Source organism: Lepisma saccharinum, chromosome 5 (assembly GCF_977018435.1).
Source record: "Lepisma saccharinum chromosome 5, izLepSacc3.1, whole genome shotgun sequence".
Classification (NCBI taxonomy): Eukaryota; Metazoa; Arthropoda; class Insecta; order Zygentoma; family Lepismatidae; genus Lepisma; species Lepisma saccharinum.
Window position 1 is genome coordinate 59,436,069 of NC_139233.1, and position 19,162 is coordinate 59,455,230.

Genomic DNA, 19,162 nt, shown 5'->3' on the forward strand with positions numbered 1-19,162 from the left:
CTGTTATACATTTTGAAAACTAAAGTTAGTTGCCCATTTTCGAAAGTAACTCCTTTGCAGTTATTCATGGCCAAATTAACTAATTTGTGAAATTTATGGAAGGAAACTCATCACCTGCCAGACATTTTCAAGAGAACTTTCAAAGTTTAGTGTTTGATTTAGGAAGAAAGAGGGGCGAAATATAGGTAGCTGCGGTCAAGTTCAGTCCAGGCTAGTACAGTAAGGAATTGTGGTGAATAGTTCGTATCGTGCGACGATTGTCCCCCACCAGAGCCCCCCCCGGAAAAAAAATGAACTGCACGGTCTCAGAAATGTGTTTATAACTTCCGGTTCAGTAGGTGTTTTGCAACAATTCTTGCTTTTTTTGCTTTTGAAAGAGTGGTGAAGACAGCATATACTTGTATATTAAATATATGTTGATCTGAAAGCGTTATAACCTAGACAAGGCTAAATGACCTAAAGAAAAGGAAATAAAATAATACAAAAAAAATAAAATGATTTTTCAGTGCAGAGCGCTGCGACGTCAGGGGTCCCGTGTACCAATCCAGGTTAAGACGTGGTTGTTTGTGTTTGTGCTACGAGAAAAAACACAAATTGAGCAAAACTTGATATAGAGAATGACAGGGATAACTACCACTTAGAGTTTTTCCCAGATACCTGGGTTCGAGTCCTGGTAGAGCCTTCAATCTTTTCTGAAATGAATACAGTGATAAAGTTTACTTTAAACACACTTGGCGAGGTTGATGGTATTAGGATTGCCATTGCAGTGCAACAATACCGCATTCTAATGATTAATTCGCCTTCGTGTAAACTCACGCAAGAACGTTCTGATGGCCTACATTCGATTCGTGCCCTCAGTGCTTTGTTGTCGTGTTAACCTTTGTAACAATCCCCTGGATTCGGAGCCGGAAGCGAAAGAATGTGCGCCAGTAATAGCAGCCTCAACAACGCCCTTGACAGCACTTCGCGTGCGACTACACAGTATCCTGACACGCAAGCAACCAACTTTGCGCTGCCGCCCTCCGGGTTGCCGCAACGACAGGATATCTTCCACAGTTTCAATGCGGTAAGCACAGGCAGTGCAGAAGCTTTCATGGTCAGTTGAAGAGAAATATCTTTCTGGCACGCAAATTATCGTAATTTTCAAACAAAAAATAAGATGTACTGGCCGAAATAACGGTGGAAATAAGTACTAATGTGTTATCTCAAGGGAACACGATATACTAATCTCGCTCTTGGAATCTTAAAGCGCTTTTTGTATGTTTTTTCAATGTCTTGATCGTAATAGTCGTTGTAAAGGATAAGCATATAATGTTCTCAGAATTTTAGCATTCAGACACGCACCGACAGGAGTGGAATAAAGTGTTCTATCTACGCTGAAAATGTGTGAATTATAGGTGGGTTTCGTGTGACGTCAGGGTGTACACAACCGCCATGTTTGCGGCGAATTTTATTTGTAATTTGTAAGGAAATATCAACCACTTAACGTTCGTTATATCTTCAATAACTGCACGTTTGTTTTCAATCATGAATCTCTGTGTTGGTATCTTCTGCCGCCCGCTTGAATTCCGTATGCTTACAAGAACTAGCCTCAATCATGACTGCTCGAAGACACAATGCAACAGTTTGTGACGTAGGTGAAACACACCTATTTAATAATGGAGCAAGAATGATCCGAAACATCTATTTAATATTACTTTGATGTAATTGCTATTTTTTAGGTTACATTTTCAAATTTTAAAAATCATTTTAGCGTTTGGAGTTGCGGTGGTCCAGCCACAAGAGCGTCTGACTGCCACGCAGAACTCCAGGATTCGATTCCCAGGTGGATATTTCAGCAATTTATCTGGTCGGAGCAGCAACTCTTATCAGTAAATAGGATGGTTACAAGATTACAATTCATCACGTACACAACTGTAAGTGAGTTCTTGTGTTCACTCTGCGAGAGGCAAGCGACTATCAAGTTCCTGTCACATTGACAATAGCTGCCATATTGTAAGAGTGTCGCCTCCTACACAGTGGTAGAAGAATGAAGATAATCTTGAGTTCCAACTGCAATTCATATTGAGCCATTTTGAGCTTCTCAGGTCAACTGTCACAATTGTTTTACATTTGTACGTTAAAGTCCAATCCAATCCGAATAACAATAAACTAGGCCGTCTCGATAGAACAGAAGTCAAGGGGATCATGGCTTGATCCTCGTGGAAGCATATCGTGCAGTGGGTAAGATTTAACCTTAAACCGTAAGACCAGTACATACTAGAGTTTCCGAGTGTAAAATTAACTTAACTAAAACATTCAATAATAACATGTTGAAACAGTTCAATTGTTTTAACTAGCCCTTTATAATTTTAGTTGCAAAATAACATGTGTTAAAAAGTTAACCCTAGACATGAAGATAAAACTTATAGTTTTGTTAAAACAATTATGCATCATAATATTATTTATGCACACGAATTCCGAGATATCTGTTGTATTTGAAAGAAAGCATTTTCTAATTTTTGGAAGAAAAAATGATTGATCTCTTCATTGCAAGCAAATAGATGGTATTTACTTATATTCTTCCCATTTTATGTCTTTTCCCGTCTTTTTAGATTAATCTGGACCATGAATATCAGTGATGATTAGCTGAATTTATACCGTAAATCCTGTTTGTATATTTTCGTACATCTGACGCTACAAACGAAAGATTGCTAATTGCTAATTGTTTTGCTATTCAAGAAGTAAAATTTTTAAAATGAATTAGTTAATATTAAATTGTTACTGCTGGATTTGTGTATAATTACGGAAAATATGGAGTATGAATAATGCATTAAAATATGCATGAATTATTCCAGAAAGTTTTCAATAGGTAAAATAAGACATGAAAAGTGCAATAGTTAAATACACGATATAGCACAAAGTCACCGGACACCCAGTGCTGTTCATTCCAAAGACACCAGCCAGGAAACTACTAAGATGTCGATCCTCCTATCGTTATTATTACAGCATTTACTCTTCGGGGCAGGCTTTCCACTAAGTTTCGGTATATTGCTGATGATCTTTTTCATTCGTCCTGTAGTCTCGTGAATAGTTCATGGATGGTTTTCGGTCGAGTGGGTCTGGCACGCAACCGACGCTCCAGTTCATCCCAAAGATGTTCTGTGGGGTTCTAGTCGGAGCTTTGAGAGGCCAGCTAAGCACGTCCACCTGATTGTCCTCAAACCACGATGCAATTGGTCCTGCTTTATGGACAGGGGCATTATCGTGCTGACAGAGAAAGGGGCCCATTTCAAACTGTTGCCACACTGTGGGCAGCATGCTATTGTCTAAAATGTCATAAACACCACTGTCCATGTTGCCATCGACGAAAACTAATGACCCGAGCGCAAACCAGGAAAAGCAGCCATGCCCCATGACACTACCGTCACGTTCCGGTGACTTTTGGCTATATAGTGTACATAACACCATACCGGGAATGGAGCCTGTAACTTTTGGTAGCGAGACAAGTGAGTCCACTTCTCAACGCTGAGGGAGAGGAGAAACGGACCACAAAGGCTTACATGCATAAAGTGAATTATTGCTAAACTCCAAATCTCACCGTTCTTTCCACGGCTAATGTAAACAGAAAGTTTCCCTGTGACTCTTTAGCAATGTCAATGTTTTACTTAACCAAACTTTGCAAAACACACTCAGGCGTTGACTCACCGTTCCTTGCCTCTTCTCCCTCGGGAGCCTGGTTGGCCAGCGCCAGCAACTCCTTCTCCAGGTCAACATGGGCCTGCGAGACGTCCCACGACAGGAAACCTGGAAAAAGTGAAGACAAAGAATTAGAAAAAGAGAAAAGAGCGATTTTAAAACAGGACAACTCGATGAAAATGAAGACTCGTTCTTATTGATTAGAATTAAAAATCTTTTAACAAACGAAAACGATTTTAAAGAGGAAATTAAAGCATTTTACTTTTTCATTCATAAATATCTGTCCTCTCTAAAGATTAAACACATAAAAGACAGTAATTATGCATGTAGTACTGTACGACTGTGAATCCTGGTCCATTGCACTAAAATAAATTTTATAGTTCTATCTTCTCTCATACATGATACATGGCTACATTGAAGACTTCTTGATACAATTATTCTAATAATATCAGGAGATGGAAATATACAGTATTATGCAGTTCAGTATTATGTAACCTTCTCCACTGCTCTGTTGCTTCATCTCTTTTAGATATAAATATCTGTCGTAAGACTTTAGTTTAAAAAACTCTTAATTAATATTTCTCTATCAGTGTAAGGGAGCACGTTCCACATACATACAAAACCATGCTAATACGGATAATTCATATCATAATTAATTAGCATTTCAATTGCATTTCTTTTTTATTTCTAGCGATTATGTTTCTTAAATAGCCAAATTATGACAAGTTTTTGACAAATTTTATCTAATGGCAGTTCACCCACATAATACAATATATAAACTAGTAAAATAAAGCAATATAATACAATAGCAGTATAAAACTTGAGTTGCAAAAGTAACGGTAAAATACTATAAATTAGAATTATCAGTACTATATATGACCTAGATAAAGTATGTTTGATTGTTTTATTTATTGTTTTAAGTCCACATTATGCACGTATAGGTTAATCGGGACTGGATCAGAGTTCAAAGTGGGATCCGAATTACTATGTCATGTGCCTCCACCGGGTATCGAAGCCTTGATTACAAGGCGGCGACGTTACCACTACTTTACATTTATTTTACAAAACACTATCCCGGGAGGCCCCTTAGATAAAGTATGCTGTATGAAAGAATTATTACATACTTTCTGGAATTGATTGGTTATGTTGAATTCCTGTTTACCACAAGCATGGGGAAATAGAATGATGGGTTATATTTCATCTGTAACCTCAGTCAAGAGTAAATTGGCCGCCAACATTCCTTTGATGAATTCCACGGGGAACGTTTGTTGCGGTTCAGGCCTTCAAAATACGAGACTTCTGCATAATATTAATTGCTACTTTCAACGAAATATTTCCCTGTTAGAGACGAAATTACATAGATACCACAGGCGGATTGATGCATCAATGTAGAATTCAGAGAAGTGGATTGGAAAAATGAAGAAGATGAACTTGGAATTTTAATTACCCGTCACAGCTTTATAGTGAGGCTGAAATAATGCATACCGTGAAAAGATAAAGGAGTCTCGAGAATTTTTTAAAAAGATTACATAGGCAAAGCACGTGTTCTGAATACTCTTCTTTCTAGCATTAACCATGGCTTACCTGTGCCGTTCGAAAAACTTACTTACGTGAGGAGGGGGGGGGGGTTGGGAGGGCTCACAGGGTCACATTTTTTATCATTAGAGTACAAGAAACCATTTTGTTATTGAATCACTGCTTCCTTTGATTATAGATGTATAGTTATTTATTAATCATAATAAATACAAAAACTTACCATCATTATCAACCAATTGTACACTCTCACTGGCAAGAGTGTCTCAAACAACACGAATTCAAAGATGGCGCCTGATAGACCCACCTACTGCATTTTGCCTCCTATTTACATTACACTTATGTTTTTATGAACAAAAGTAATACAGAAATATTGGGAACACCCTAGGGAACAATGTAATTTATTTTCAATTTTCTATAAAAATTTTCAGTTGAAAAATTGAAAAAATAGAGATGGTGGGCCAAACCCCCCCCCCCCGGTAAGGGTTAAGTGCAAAGACATTCCTTGATTTCTCTTCAACAATACTAAAGGCCTAAAACAACAATTGATTATGATTGAATTTTTCCAACAATGTCCATGCATGGAGTCGCCCTGAGTTGTACCCAGCCTCCAGTAAATGGGTACCTGGTGGGTATAGGAATCAAGACCGTTGTGCTGATCACATCAGGATTGTGAATTAAAGAACATCAAATTTACTCTTCGCGACGTAATGAAGAGAATGTCAGAATACGAAGCTAGAAGTCACAGGTTCGAGTCAATTTATTTCATCAAAATAACCAACAGCGGCAAAAGACACTAAAGTGAAGAAGGCCTTGATTGCGTAGCAGCTAATGCTGTCGCCTTACATTCAAAGGCTCACGATGTCGGATGCCGCTGAAGCCATTTGTACACTTTAAATTGTAGGTTCAGCACGGATTAGTCTATTTGAGTATAAAATTGAACTTAAAATGGAATTCGCCAAAGCATGAACAATGGAGAATGACCGCAGGTTAATTTCAGAGGAAAAGAATATTCAAATACTGCAATAAACTTCATGCCCCTCCGCCTCGAAGTAACCGAGAGTATTGTGTTGAATGCCTAGCTTTACGATGTCGCCACGAAGGTTCCTTGTTCGAGTGCTGGACTTGTATGTCTTCTTTGTGAATGCTTATTCATGAATTTCATCTCCAAGGTTCGAATCCCGGCCCGGGCATGTATGTTCTTTGTGAATATCCTTTCATCATTTCATTATTTCAAGGGGTCCCGGGTTCGATACTCGGCGGAGCCACATGGCAGAGTGGTCCGGATTCCATTTTAAACTGTAGGTCAAGTCCTGATTAGCCTTTCTGCGCATGAAGTGGACTTAAACAACAAATAAAACAATCGAACAATCTCATCCTCATCTTCGCGATTAGCCAAAAGTGGCAGAAAAACGAAGTAAAATAAACTAAATCAATCAAACAATCAATCATTGAATTGCATCCCTCATCCTAATAGTTGCGATTAGCCCAAAGCTGAAGAAAACCGTCTGGAAATAAGAAGAAATAAGTTAACCCTATACATTGGATTACTGCTAGCTATGCATTTGCATTAGCGCAATACATTTCTAGCAATCACTACAGAAACAATTCCCAATGCTTCCTCCAGAGAGAGCAGCTTGTTAAATCAATTGGAGTTTTTCATAAGAGGTGAAATTGTACAAAACTTTACAAAATATTATATCACACAAAGTACACATGGACTCCATTAGTTAAAATAGTGTCACTTCGACCACACACTGCATGTGCAAATGCTCTTGGTGTCATCCAAGCAAATAGATGCGCTTCCCCTTTCCTCGCCATGATCCAAACCATCCATTAGGAGAAGCGACAGCCGCAGTTGACCCAGGAAGAGGTTGAAACGTCCCGCTCCTCTGCGACTGACGTTAAAATGAACGACGTCCACGGACGAGGAAAAAGTTCGGAGAAGATAACGCTTGCCACTTGCATCTGCGTCACCATGTATTCGCTCATCCTTAGCCATCTTTTTTGAAATTCTTTTTCATTCTTCCATTTTGTTGCTGTCTAAACTTCTGCACAGAAATTACTCTTCATTATATAAGGGGTGCCAGAGGGAACAGTTTCGGAAGGGGCTACTTGAAAAAGATTATCATTGCTATAAATAATATACATACATACTACAATTATTTTTATAACACTTTTTCGATGTCCCTCAGGTACTAACTCATTTATTATTTATTTATTTAACAAAATATTCCAATTACAGCATTAGATATTTAATATTTTTTACAATAGAAGATAATAACAACAACAAAAAATAACACAAAGTATAACAACAAGAACAAAAATTTCACGCGGAAAAGTGACACATATTTTTACACAACAGCCTCTTAAAGCATGCTGATTTTCAAAAATGTCTATGTGCCTTTTGTCAATTATTGTATTGGTTGGGTAGTCTGTGGAACATGGAACGCTACAAGAGGCATAATCTTGGCTTCTGACAAGCGAAGAGATGAGTGCTTCTTGTTGTGCGAGATTGCATTCGAAAGTGAAATTCCTGGACAAAGCGATCACTTCTGATGTTGCCATTGTCTGTTTCATGCAGGAATGTATGGTCTGCCAGTTTGTTTCTCGTGAGGAGTATGGGTATTTAACATTTTTCGAAAGGATGGGCATTTTGTGGATGAAATTCGGTGACGAGAGATGGTCAGGAAGGAATTTAGTCTATCTAAATTTGAGGGGCATGCCATGGACCAGATCGGAGAGCAGAATCAATTTTAGGTAAAACGAAAGGGGTGTAAAAAGTACTGAGAGCAGACAGGTTGTTTATTACAATAAAACGATAGAGGAAACTCAGCTACTTAGTGACTGCGAGACTCAGAAATGGAAAGTGTCTCATCAAATATGATACCCAGATCCTTCAGTGTGGTAACACTTTGAACATAATTATTTTCAATGAAGCATTTTGCATTCAGTGTGTTCTTTCTTTAAGGAGAATGCCATGGCAGCACATTTTTTAGGGTTAAGTTTCAAGTTGTATATTTTATCCCACTTTATTAGGGAGTCTAAATTCTTTGGCAGATTTCAGATTTTACTGTATATTTTGCAGCATCAGAGAACAAAATAAGATTTCTACATGAGTCGGAAAGATATTCTGAAAGATCGTCAAGGTAGAGGATGAAGAGAAGAGGTCCAAGAACACTGCCATGGGGTACACCAGAAGATTCAGCTTGATAAGAGGACGAGGTTCCGGAAAGTACAACTTTTTATTGTCTGTTTTGGAGAGAGTGCTTGAGCAGAGAGAATATTGAAACCTTTTATTTTCTTACGTATTAGAGGTAAGGCGCAATTTTGATATAGTTGGTATTGTTTTCATTAGTGTTATAATTTGATACCCGTGAAGTTTGATATCTCCCCCGGAGGAAAGTGGCTGGTTTCAACGCTGCTTAGTGCAATTTATAAACTCCACTGTAAATATTTTGTATTTTTATTTTGCCATTTCCTAGAGGAGGGCAGTAGAAAGGAAAAAATGACATCAATAAGAGAAATTCCAAGGTAAGAAAGACGTGATTTAGTCACAACCTTCGACTGTCGAACACTTTCTGCATTCTACATCTCTGCCCAAAATCAATTTACGGCGTCTAAACGGCCGGCCCTGTTGGCTTGGCCGTGGACTCTTCGGTCCTCGCTGGGCCAGTTTCCTCCTGTAAGCGCTTAATTCAATTACGGGTGGGAGGGAGGAGGGACTAAGGCTTCCTTCAGATCGATACAGGCTGGACTTCCAGTGTCAGGGAAACGTATTAGCATTCCAGAGGAAACAGCAATCAACAGACGAACTTTACAGACGCTTGCTTAACTATGAACGGGGCGATGAAAACTAACCTGCTTAGTATCTGAATTACACATTAACACTGCATTGCATTTTCTTCATTTTCCGTCGCTTTTTTGGCTCTGTAGGCTGATCGCGAAGATGAGGATCCATGATGATTAGACGAGGGAACATTGGCAGAATGAACACTCATGCCCAGGCAGGGATTCGAATCTGGAATCTTTGGAATCGATATCACGATTCGACTTGAGTTTTTCAGTCACTTTATGCATAGATAGACTAATAAGAACTGGACCTACAGTTTAAAGAGGGGTCTGGACCACTATATCCTTCCACTTGATCCAGTAAACATAATACACTCTCTCCTGGGAATGTCTGAAGCGAGAGAACGAAAGCAAGTCTCTGCGAAAGTGGTGATTCGAGAGGGCTCGACCAATGAACATGTGTGAGGGAACGGAATTGCGTGGAGGGGGAAAGCGACTACAGCTACTAGCCCTTGTAGTAGCATGTACTGTTTCGTTCCGCCCACTCGCTTTCTACCCTTCTCTACCGTTATGCGCGGCGTTACTTCAGAAATTCCCTGGATAGAGTATAGTCTGAAGTTTTTTGTAATACACAGTTCGTAATAATGATAGTAATTGCAATTATTTTGATCCATCCACACACACACACATACATGTATACATATATGGGTAATTCTAGGCCATGTCAGCAGCGGGTTGGCCCTTACTATCTCCGATTTTGTGAACTTTTGTGCATCTCCACCCATAATGAATCTGTGCCAAAGGTTTCAGACAAATATGTATTTTGGTCAATTTTGACAAGGGGGCAATTTTGAATAATTATTACGTGAGTATTTTTAAAGTTTCGTGTGTGAGTACCCTATAAAAATATTTAAAAAAAGACACCACATTTCGCTTGGAAGTGCATGAGGCGTACAATTAAAAAAAAATAAGTTTGATCGGCAAGAGTTCAAAGTGCTCAAACTTCAATGATTCAAAATATCTCATTATAGATGTTGGTATTATCTAGATATTTCCTATAAAAATGCGCTATGAATTTCGATGTGTCAAATTTGGCGAATGCAATTTTTCAAATAAGCTAAAAATTTACTCTGGAAGTTTCCATTGGGGCAGCCTTGCGGCTCTACGAAGGTCAACTCTAGTTAACGCGTGGCTTCATGAAGCTATTGTTTTTTTTTCATTTCGTTTGGTTTAGTTTACTTCGCTTTTGTGTCACTGTTGGCTAATTACGAAAATTGGGATGAGTGATGATATGATGACATTGATGAATGGACACTCACAAACACCCATTCCGGGATTCGAACCCGGGACCCCTGGCGCGATGTGCTACGACGCCAGGGGGCGCCGGCTCATGTAGCTACGTGTGCGCGTGATTTTGTTTTGTGAGAGGTCAAATGAAAAATGGCAGTGAGTGCCATATCTGGCGAGAGATCTCATAAATTTAGCAAAAAAAAGTAGAAAACGTTTTTTTTATCTTAATTACATACATTTTATACACAAATAAAAATTCAAGTACAAATGAAGCTCACAAACTGATGATTTCCGAAGTATATTCAACATTCTGAAATACATTCTGAACGTGAAATCAGGCCAAAATTCTTAATTCAACATTCTTGTTTTATGGTTTTCATTACTGGAGGAGTGTATTGAGGATTTCTTCGTTATAAATTACAATGCAAATCCTGACCAGCACATGTTTCATCCTTATAATGGACAATCTACATAAATCCAAGTTTATGATATAAAAATATCTTTCTTTTCCATTCAAAGAGAATGGAAAGTGTATTGGAACTTCACACTCTCTTCCTTGTACCGTGTCATCTGACACCAAATTCATTCTATGCATCAATTTGAACGAGGCGGCGTCCCATGCCAGAAATGGCGAAAGAGATATAGACATCTAAAGTACATGACGAAATGGTGCAAAAGGGTTTTCGGGAAAAGTGCTAAAAATCTCTTCCAACAAAGGAGCTCGTTCTCCGCCGACTGCTTATCTCGCGGTTTTCCTCTCCATTCGAAAGCATCCCTTCTCCTTTGTGAGAAGTTCGGCGAATGATCGATTTAAGATATTGGCACGTTGCAGAACAGAAAAGATCCATCCCCCCCCCCACCATCCCGGTGGCCGAAAGAGGACCATCCTCTGGCGTATTGTATTTTCGAAAAGCCTTTGTTTTGCTTCGAACGTGGATTCCTCTCTACGAACGAGAGGAGGGAAAGGGGGGGGGGGCGCTTGTGAGGCGGAAACAGAAACTGATGATTCCAAAAATGTTGAAAGGCTTCCGGGCTTAATGGACACGACCACTTCCTAAAAGAAGAGCTCTCTGCTTAATTTCTTCTTTGCTCTTCGCAGCGAAAGCCATTACTCATTGCGTGAAGGGAACATTTCGTTCCAAGTGTGTCCAATCTTCAGATAATAAGATGGTTATCAGCGGGAATCTCTGTCAAGGATGGAAATATTTTACAACAAATACCTTGTTTCTTTTCCATTCTTTCCAACAAATTAAGTTATTAAGTCTCTCGTTTCGTTTAGTCACATGTGTGCCCTGTGCGAGGTAAACTGCTTTCTTTTGGGGGGGGGCGCCTGCAGGATTTTTTTCTCGGGGGGTATAGTAAGATTTCATATCTTGCCCTTCAGTCATCAAAACTTGTATTGTCGTTATTATTATTATTACTATTATAATAATATTACTACTAAATTATTATTATTATTATTATTACTGCTACTCTACAAACCATAAAATCCAAATTAAATTGAAAATACTTTCACGTTGTATACAAATTCAGACTCGAATCTACTATTTAGAATAGAAACTGGATTCGCCTGGCTTCCTTTCCATAAACATCTATCTATCACTTTGTTGATGAACAGTTCAACATATATCAACTAGAGAGCATTTAATCTATGTCCTACATGTTACCTCTGATCTTATGTTTTTAAATGCCGAAGGGTACAGTAAAAAAAAGTAAAAATTCAAAGAAAGGTAAGATCTCGACTTTTCGTAATCCTGAACAGCTGAGAAATTCCAGAGGATCTTGTTTAAACTAGGTTAATTCTTGGATATTTTTTGCACTAGTCTGCAAGTGTCTGAATTTATTTTTAAATTGACAGTTTTTATTTCAGAAGTACAAAAAAAAAAGTCGCAAAAAGAGGAATTATTATGTAGCATTCGAGATCTTCACCGCATTGGGAAATTTCGAAAATTTCCCGTCCCGAAATTTTTTGACCTCCTCGGAAAAATGGAGAATTTTTTCCAGTTCCAAGCGTCAAAATTATTAATATTTTCTTCCCAATCCCATTCCGACCACCCCTGCACATCCATAGTGACAGCAGTAAACATGATTCTAATGTCCCTTGTGAAAATATTCTCTCGTTAATTCATTGGGCATGTGTTATGTCCTAATATTTATGACATAAACAGAAATAAACATCTCAAGATTGGAACTTCATAATTAAATATATTAAAACTTGTAACAAGGTGGATTACATTATTAAAACTTAAAATCATCCCTAAGACACATAAACAAGGTGCATAATCGTTGCTATGCACAGATTATTACATTGGCCATAGCTGCCAGTTTACCATGAACAATAATAAATTTTGTATATCAGCATGGCAGTTAATTGCTGTAACTGACAGCCTGTAAATTGCAGAAAACAATATTCTTTGTAATAAAATAGCACTACAATTTCATTCAAATTGCATTAACTTCTTTTTAGATATCTCAGTGGGGAGCAAGTCCCCCAACACCCCTGCGGGCACCGTTGGCTCACTCAGTCGCGTATTTGTGATTTCATTTTGGAATGTAGGTTTTTTTGGGTATACAAACGTCTATATATACAGGGTGGCCCAAAACGGTATCCGAACACATAACACAACGGTTCTACATTTCGGTTACCTTTTTTTGGGCCACCCTATATTACGAGTCAGTAAGCTAAGCTATTGCTTAGTAGTAGTAGTAACACCGAAAACTTATCAACATTTCTATTACCAGGTTCAAACTTAATGTCGATTTAATCTACCTATGCAAGTTTCTTGTGAACACTTTATCACCTATTCGGTGTGGTTATTGGTCAGTCAGTAGTGTAATTGGCTATACTATGAGCACAAGAATCTTACAAATGAAGAGATCATATGATTAAACAGCCCGATTTGGCTACACTTAAAACAATGTCAAGATGTCTATATGAATCAATCGGCCATGTGTGGACACAGTTGAATCTAAAGAATCTTGAGCCCTAGTGTACAAATGAAGAAGCCTCAACAGACAGATTTGCCCATGTGTGCAAAAGACTGAATCTCTCAGTTTGTTGTTTGTAATCTTGCTAAATATATAGTCTTCTTGATATTGTTATGGCTCTGCTCAATATTTTAATTGGACATCAGCCTCAACTTGCATATCTAATACTAAGACAATGTAATATGCAGAGGCCCTCTAGAATTGCTCTGTGACTCTCTCATTTCTTACATCATAAACATATGATTTTTCACCTATAAGAATAACACTACATATGGTGTCATCAGGGAGTGTATCGTCGAATTCACAGATAATTTTAATGTTTGTCCTGTCATTAACCACAAATTGTTTTCTTTTTGAGGTGTTGATGACAAACATGGGTCTCTGTGCTTTGAATTCATCTGGTGTGTAATACATGTCAGTATTGCCAGTAGTGACCCTTTTGTATGCTGTAAATGCTTCATATAATTTAAGAAAATCATCCTTGGACATGTTTAAATTATAATTTTCTCTAGGGAACACCTCATTTCTGCCATTTTTAAGATAAATGTTCTTGATGTTGCAGTTATCAAATTTACTTGAATTTTTTCCCTGATTATTGTGTCTTCCAGTCTGAAACAGTACCACCACAAAATCTGGCATGTCATATTGTATACTGGAGAATGAATTTGTAGCATCAAACTCATAATAGGTACCAGTGGCAGGCTTCTGCACACATTGATATGTATAAAATTGTAAAGGCACCTGTGGATTTTTTAGGATATCTGCTTTGTATTTAAGAGCATAACTGGCTTCATATTCAACAACCGGGATTCTTAGCTCCATAGTCTGAATAAGGCACTTGCCCTCATCAGGTAGGGTATTAGGCAGAGCTTCCCCTGTAGAGTTTAATGTACTGTACCTCATCAAAGCATTATCATCATTGGCAGCTCTTCTAAATGTGATTCTTAAACCACCCTTCCACATAATATCTTTGTAATCTGAGAAGAATCCTGGCAACAGGCGCATGGGGAACAATACTGTGTGGCTCTTGGATAATATTTTATCACCAGCCTCAAATCCACCTATTTTGTAGTAAGAAACCTCGGTTTTGGATAATTTTATTGTGGCCAAAGCTGTAGAGGTAATGCCAGGGTAATCTACTCTGTTTATAACAACACCATGTTTTCTAATCTCAATTTCAGAGAACAGATGTGGCACAAAATTGTCTACCAATCTTATATTTGAATTTGCCGGATAATCTGTACCATCGAGCTTTACAACATCAAATTTGATGTATAGATCTGCTCTGTGGGGGTGTATAAAGCCATCCCCTACATCAAGATCAACCTCAATCTCTGTGTTGGGTTGATTTAAATTTGCAAAGGTCCTCCTGTTTGGGGGGAATGATTGTAGCTCATAACTCTCAATATTTTCCATTTTTTTTGTATGTATTTTTATTTAAATATTAATCTCTATGATTGCAGTTGTTGTGGCCCCAGCAAAATCAACTAATTCTTCTTTTTCATTAGTGACCATCAACTCAATGTAATCTATTCTATTATGGCACACAGGAAAATATAATGTTGGTGATGGAGTGTAGATGATGGGCTCCATAAATTCAGAGTTAGGCTTGAATGTTGCAATGATGCCAGTTTGTTTGTGAGTGCCTATGCCATTTGATTTGGTGATCATACCCTCGGCCACATTACAGTGAATATTGAGAGTCTCTATGGCCAAGAATTTAGGTATATTAATAGCAGTGTGTTTGATGGCTGGTTCAAGTTTTGTGTTGTTCTCAAAGCCTAACAGCTCTCCTATAGTACCTAGATCCACTGTCTCTGTAGCAGATACAATCTCTACTCTGTGAGTGACAGAATTTTGAGTTAACACTATACCTCTGGGTAACTGAGCATTTAGAGTAGACAGATTATATTGCCCTGGAGTGATGACAATTTTTTGACCACCAACTGCAATTGTGTTGTTGTGGTGTGTAATATTAGGGATCAAGTACATGCCATAAAATGCTCTGAGAGCTATTGTTTTGGGATACACTATATCATCATGTAATCTAAGTTTCAATATTGAATTTTGGCTGGTGAGATGGAATACCCCCATGATGTTTTAAATACCACAGGGCCTTTTGAAAATCTTCAATTGATGGTTTATTTATTTGAGACAGATATCTAAGAACAGATAAACACAGATGTCCACAATTAACATCTTTGAAATTTTGAACACGGGCATTATTGTAATTTAGTTGATTTTAGATATTTTACTAAATTTTCAGGTGGAACACCTCCAAATGAATCAAACACAAATGCCTCATCTTTTAAATATTTAAGATAACAGATCCAGTGAGTGCCCTGATTTTTGTACTTATCCAAATTAACTATGCCACACTCTTTGTTGAGTGGTTGTTCTGGTAAAGAATCAGACATGTACACACCTCTAAAATTTTTGATGCCCAGTGGCTTGATTAAAGCTTCAATATCTTGGTTTGTAAGCGGCTCTTGTTTTTTTAAAACTTATTCATGGCTCTCTTAACACCTTTGCCTTGTTTCTCCATGGCCAGGTTATGGCGCCTCTGCTCATCTAATTCTGCCTTATTTTTCTTGGCATCTATTACTGTTTTTGCTATAGCAGCTGATCCCCCAGCCAAGCTCCCAACAGCACCAAGTGCTGCTAAGATGGCCGGGATAGTAAATATGAAGCCACCCACATGTGATTTTTTTCTAGATTGCTGTAATTTTTTTAATTGAGGGGTACTAAGTAATAATTTCATACCATGGCCCTTGGCAAGACAAGAATTTTTTTCTTGCGCTGCTTTTTGGTTAAAAGACTATCAATAGTTTTAAGAGATTTAGGAGCTGCATAAGGTATCTGATACATAACACCCTTGGCCTTCATCCTAGGTTTATTATATATATATTTACAACCCCCACCCCAGTTTTTGTTTGGTGTTCATAGCTATGGTGGTCCGCAATGCTGCTATTTTCTCACTTAAAGAAGCATCTTTGCTTACAAATCTACCAAGTGCAGCCTCTTCTAATTTTTGTCTGCCACATGTCTCTTGTCAAGATCAGAATGTGTGTTGTATGCTATGTCATGGTCTCTGCAAGCAGCATCTAGGGCATTAACACCAGGATCACCTCTGTTTAATCTATGATCTACAGGGTGGCGCACGAAATGATACCCCATTTGTTTTTAGTGTAGAAACTTTAGTAAGCAACATTTTTTTAAAAAAAACATACATTGCAGTGAACATAGCAATGTGGAAAAATGTTTCAATGCAAAACATGCTCAATATGACCACCATTGCACTGCACAACTGTAGTCAAACGAACAGTTAGGTTATTGATCACCCTCCGACACATGTCTTCTGTAATTTCAGTGAAAGCTTGCGTAATTAATGTTCTCAAATCCATGAGATTTTCTGGATGTTTTGGAAAAATCCTTTCCTTCATGAATCCCCACAGGAAATAGTAACAGGGATTAAGGTCTGGACTATTGGGAGGCCAATACTGACCACCATTAAAGCTTTCTGGAAACCTGTTTGAAATGACGCGGAAGTTGAAGATCTCGTGCAAGAAATCCAAGACCACATTGGCAGTATGCGGTCTTGCACCATCCTGCATAAACCATTGTGTGTTAAATGGCAAATCCTTTACAAGAAGCTGAGGAATAAATTGATTACGAAGCATGTCCAGGTAACGCTCACTGTTAACATTTTCATCGAAAAAGAATGGTCCAATGAGTCCATGCGTTGAAATAGCGGCACACACTGTAATCCTGGGAGAATGGCTTTCCTTTTGATGGAGCACTTGCGGATTGTCGGTAGCCCAAAATTGCATATTTTGTCTATTCACCACTCCGTCCAAGTGAAAGTGAGCCTCATCCGAAAACCACGTATTGTTGATAACATCCATATGTCCCTCAGCCCATTCAGCGAATACCAGTCTCCGCTGAATCTTTTCTGGTGTCAGTTTCTGCACAACTGTTATTTTATAGGGGTACAGGTGAAGATCACTTTTGAGAATTCTTTGCAGAGAGCGTCTCGATAAATCCAGTTGGGTAGCTGCTTTTCTACAGGACTTAATGGGGCTTCTTTGCATAGCGACCCGCACACTTTCGATGTTTTCCAGCGTACGGACACTATTCACTCGCGGCCATTTCGGTTCCAGTAATGTCCCTTGAACCCGCAATTGTTCATGGAGTTTGTGAATTGTTCTCTTGCTTGGAGCCCAACGTGTGTTGAATTGGGCGCGGAACCGTCTCTGTGCACCAACAATGTTTTTGGTTTCCGCGAACAACAACACTATTGCTGCACGATGTTCTGGCGTGAGCCTTCCTTTGTCAGCCAAGCCGCTACACTGGACTGCTAGCGCAGTGAACTACAGCCTCTGGCAGTAAATCTCCATGGATTAAGGTTTCCTAGGAAAAAATATTTTAAAATTAATACATAAATATTAATTTCATTCAAAAAGTAAATGGGGTATCATTTCGTGCGCCACCCTGTAGTTTTGTGCCTGGACCACAATATTGATAGCCTGGAATGTGTAGTTCAAATGGCAGCTTGTTTATAATGTCATTAACCAGCCCCCGACCCTCAGAGATATTCCAAAATTTAGGTGGTAGAGTATTAATAATTTTTATAAGATATCCAATGCCCTTAGTGTCATTCACTATAAAATTAGACAATTTTGTGCTTATCATGTCCATAATTCCAACCTTTTCATTGTAAAAATTGTGGTTGCCAGCATTTTCCTCCCCAGCTATCACCAGCAACCTATCTACAAGTTTCCTGACATCATCAACCCACACAAATTCTTTGGGCAGGGTGTTGTATTGTTTGATTCCACTACCTGTCTTGATCTGTGACCATATGGGCTTGATAAAGTTGTTGTATTTTGCTCCACTGCTAGATTTGACTCTTTTTTGTGTGGGATCATTGTTCTGGTATAGAGCATCTGATTTTATTAATATTTCTTTGTAATGCTCATAATCTTGATCTTTATAGCTGCCAGGTCTCTTCCTAGTCATCAGTTCCCACAATCCAGGTGTGCCAGGATACTTAACAAAAGCACCTCTTTCTCCAAGATGAGATTCTGAATATACAATCAGATCATCTCTCATAAATGTTACTCTGAAATTGCCAATTCTATGTATGATGCTACCATCACGCTCTGTGTCAGCATATAGGCCAAAGACCTCATCTTTGTCGTCTTTAGGTGTGCTTAAATATTTTTGAGCAAGAAGACCCAATTCAATAGGATCCTGAGTAGCTTCAATTCTTCGAGGAGGAACAGGACTAGGTGTATGAATACTAGAAAGTGGGGTGATTGGATAATCTAATATGTTCCTAGCAGCTACAAGCAGGTACAAGCTCTGTGATCAAATTTTGATTTTGCTCTGTAACAGTTTTGATATTTTTACCTAATTCACTAATAGCATCAATAATAGGCTGTTGTTTGTTTGTGTTGTTCATAGATTCCTCGGTTCTCTGATTTCCATCCCTTAAATATTTTTACAAGATAATCTCTTAATTTAAGATCATCAATAATTGGCCTTTTCATGGTTATTTATATATGTTTCAATGTCTAGAAAATTGTTGATTTTATTTCTGTATTTACCACTATTGGGTTTCCTTGTCATATCAATTGTGACAAACCCATAACTGTCCTGGTTCCAGCACCTACTGCAAAACTTGGAAAAATCATTGTAGCTCAAGTCCCCACCTACATATTCATCATGTATGTGTTTGAGGTTGGTATGATCTTGATGAAACACACATATAAAATTGCTGTTGTCTCGGATCAGCTGTTTGGGTATTTTTGAAAAAGTCTGTGCCAGGTAGAAGCAATCAATGTTTTTGTGCCGCCCCTGTGTAAAAAAATGTCTAACC

General features: G+C 38.3%; 1 protein-coding gene across 1 annotated transcript in view; it reads right to left on the reverse strand.

The window, feature by feature from the left end:
* Window positions 1-19,162, reverse strand: part of LOC145987840 (uncharacterized) — a 277,367-nt gene that overhangs the window by 25,031 nt on the left and 233,174 nt on the right. Inside the window, exon 2 of the mRNA XM_083122582.1 lies at window positions 3,688-3,786. Coding sequence (XP_082978708.1) covers window positions 3,688-3,786 — 99 coding nt within the window. The remainder of the gene's footprint in view (window positions 1-3,687; window positions 3,787-19,162) is intronic.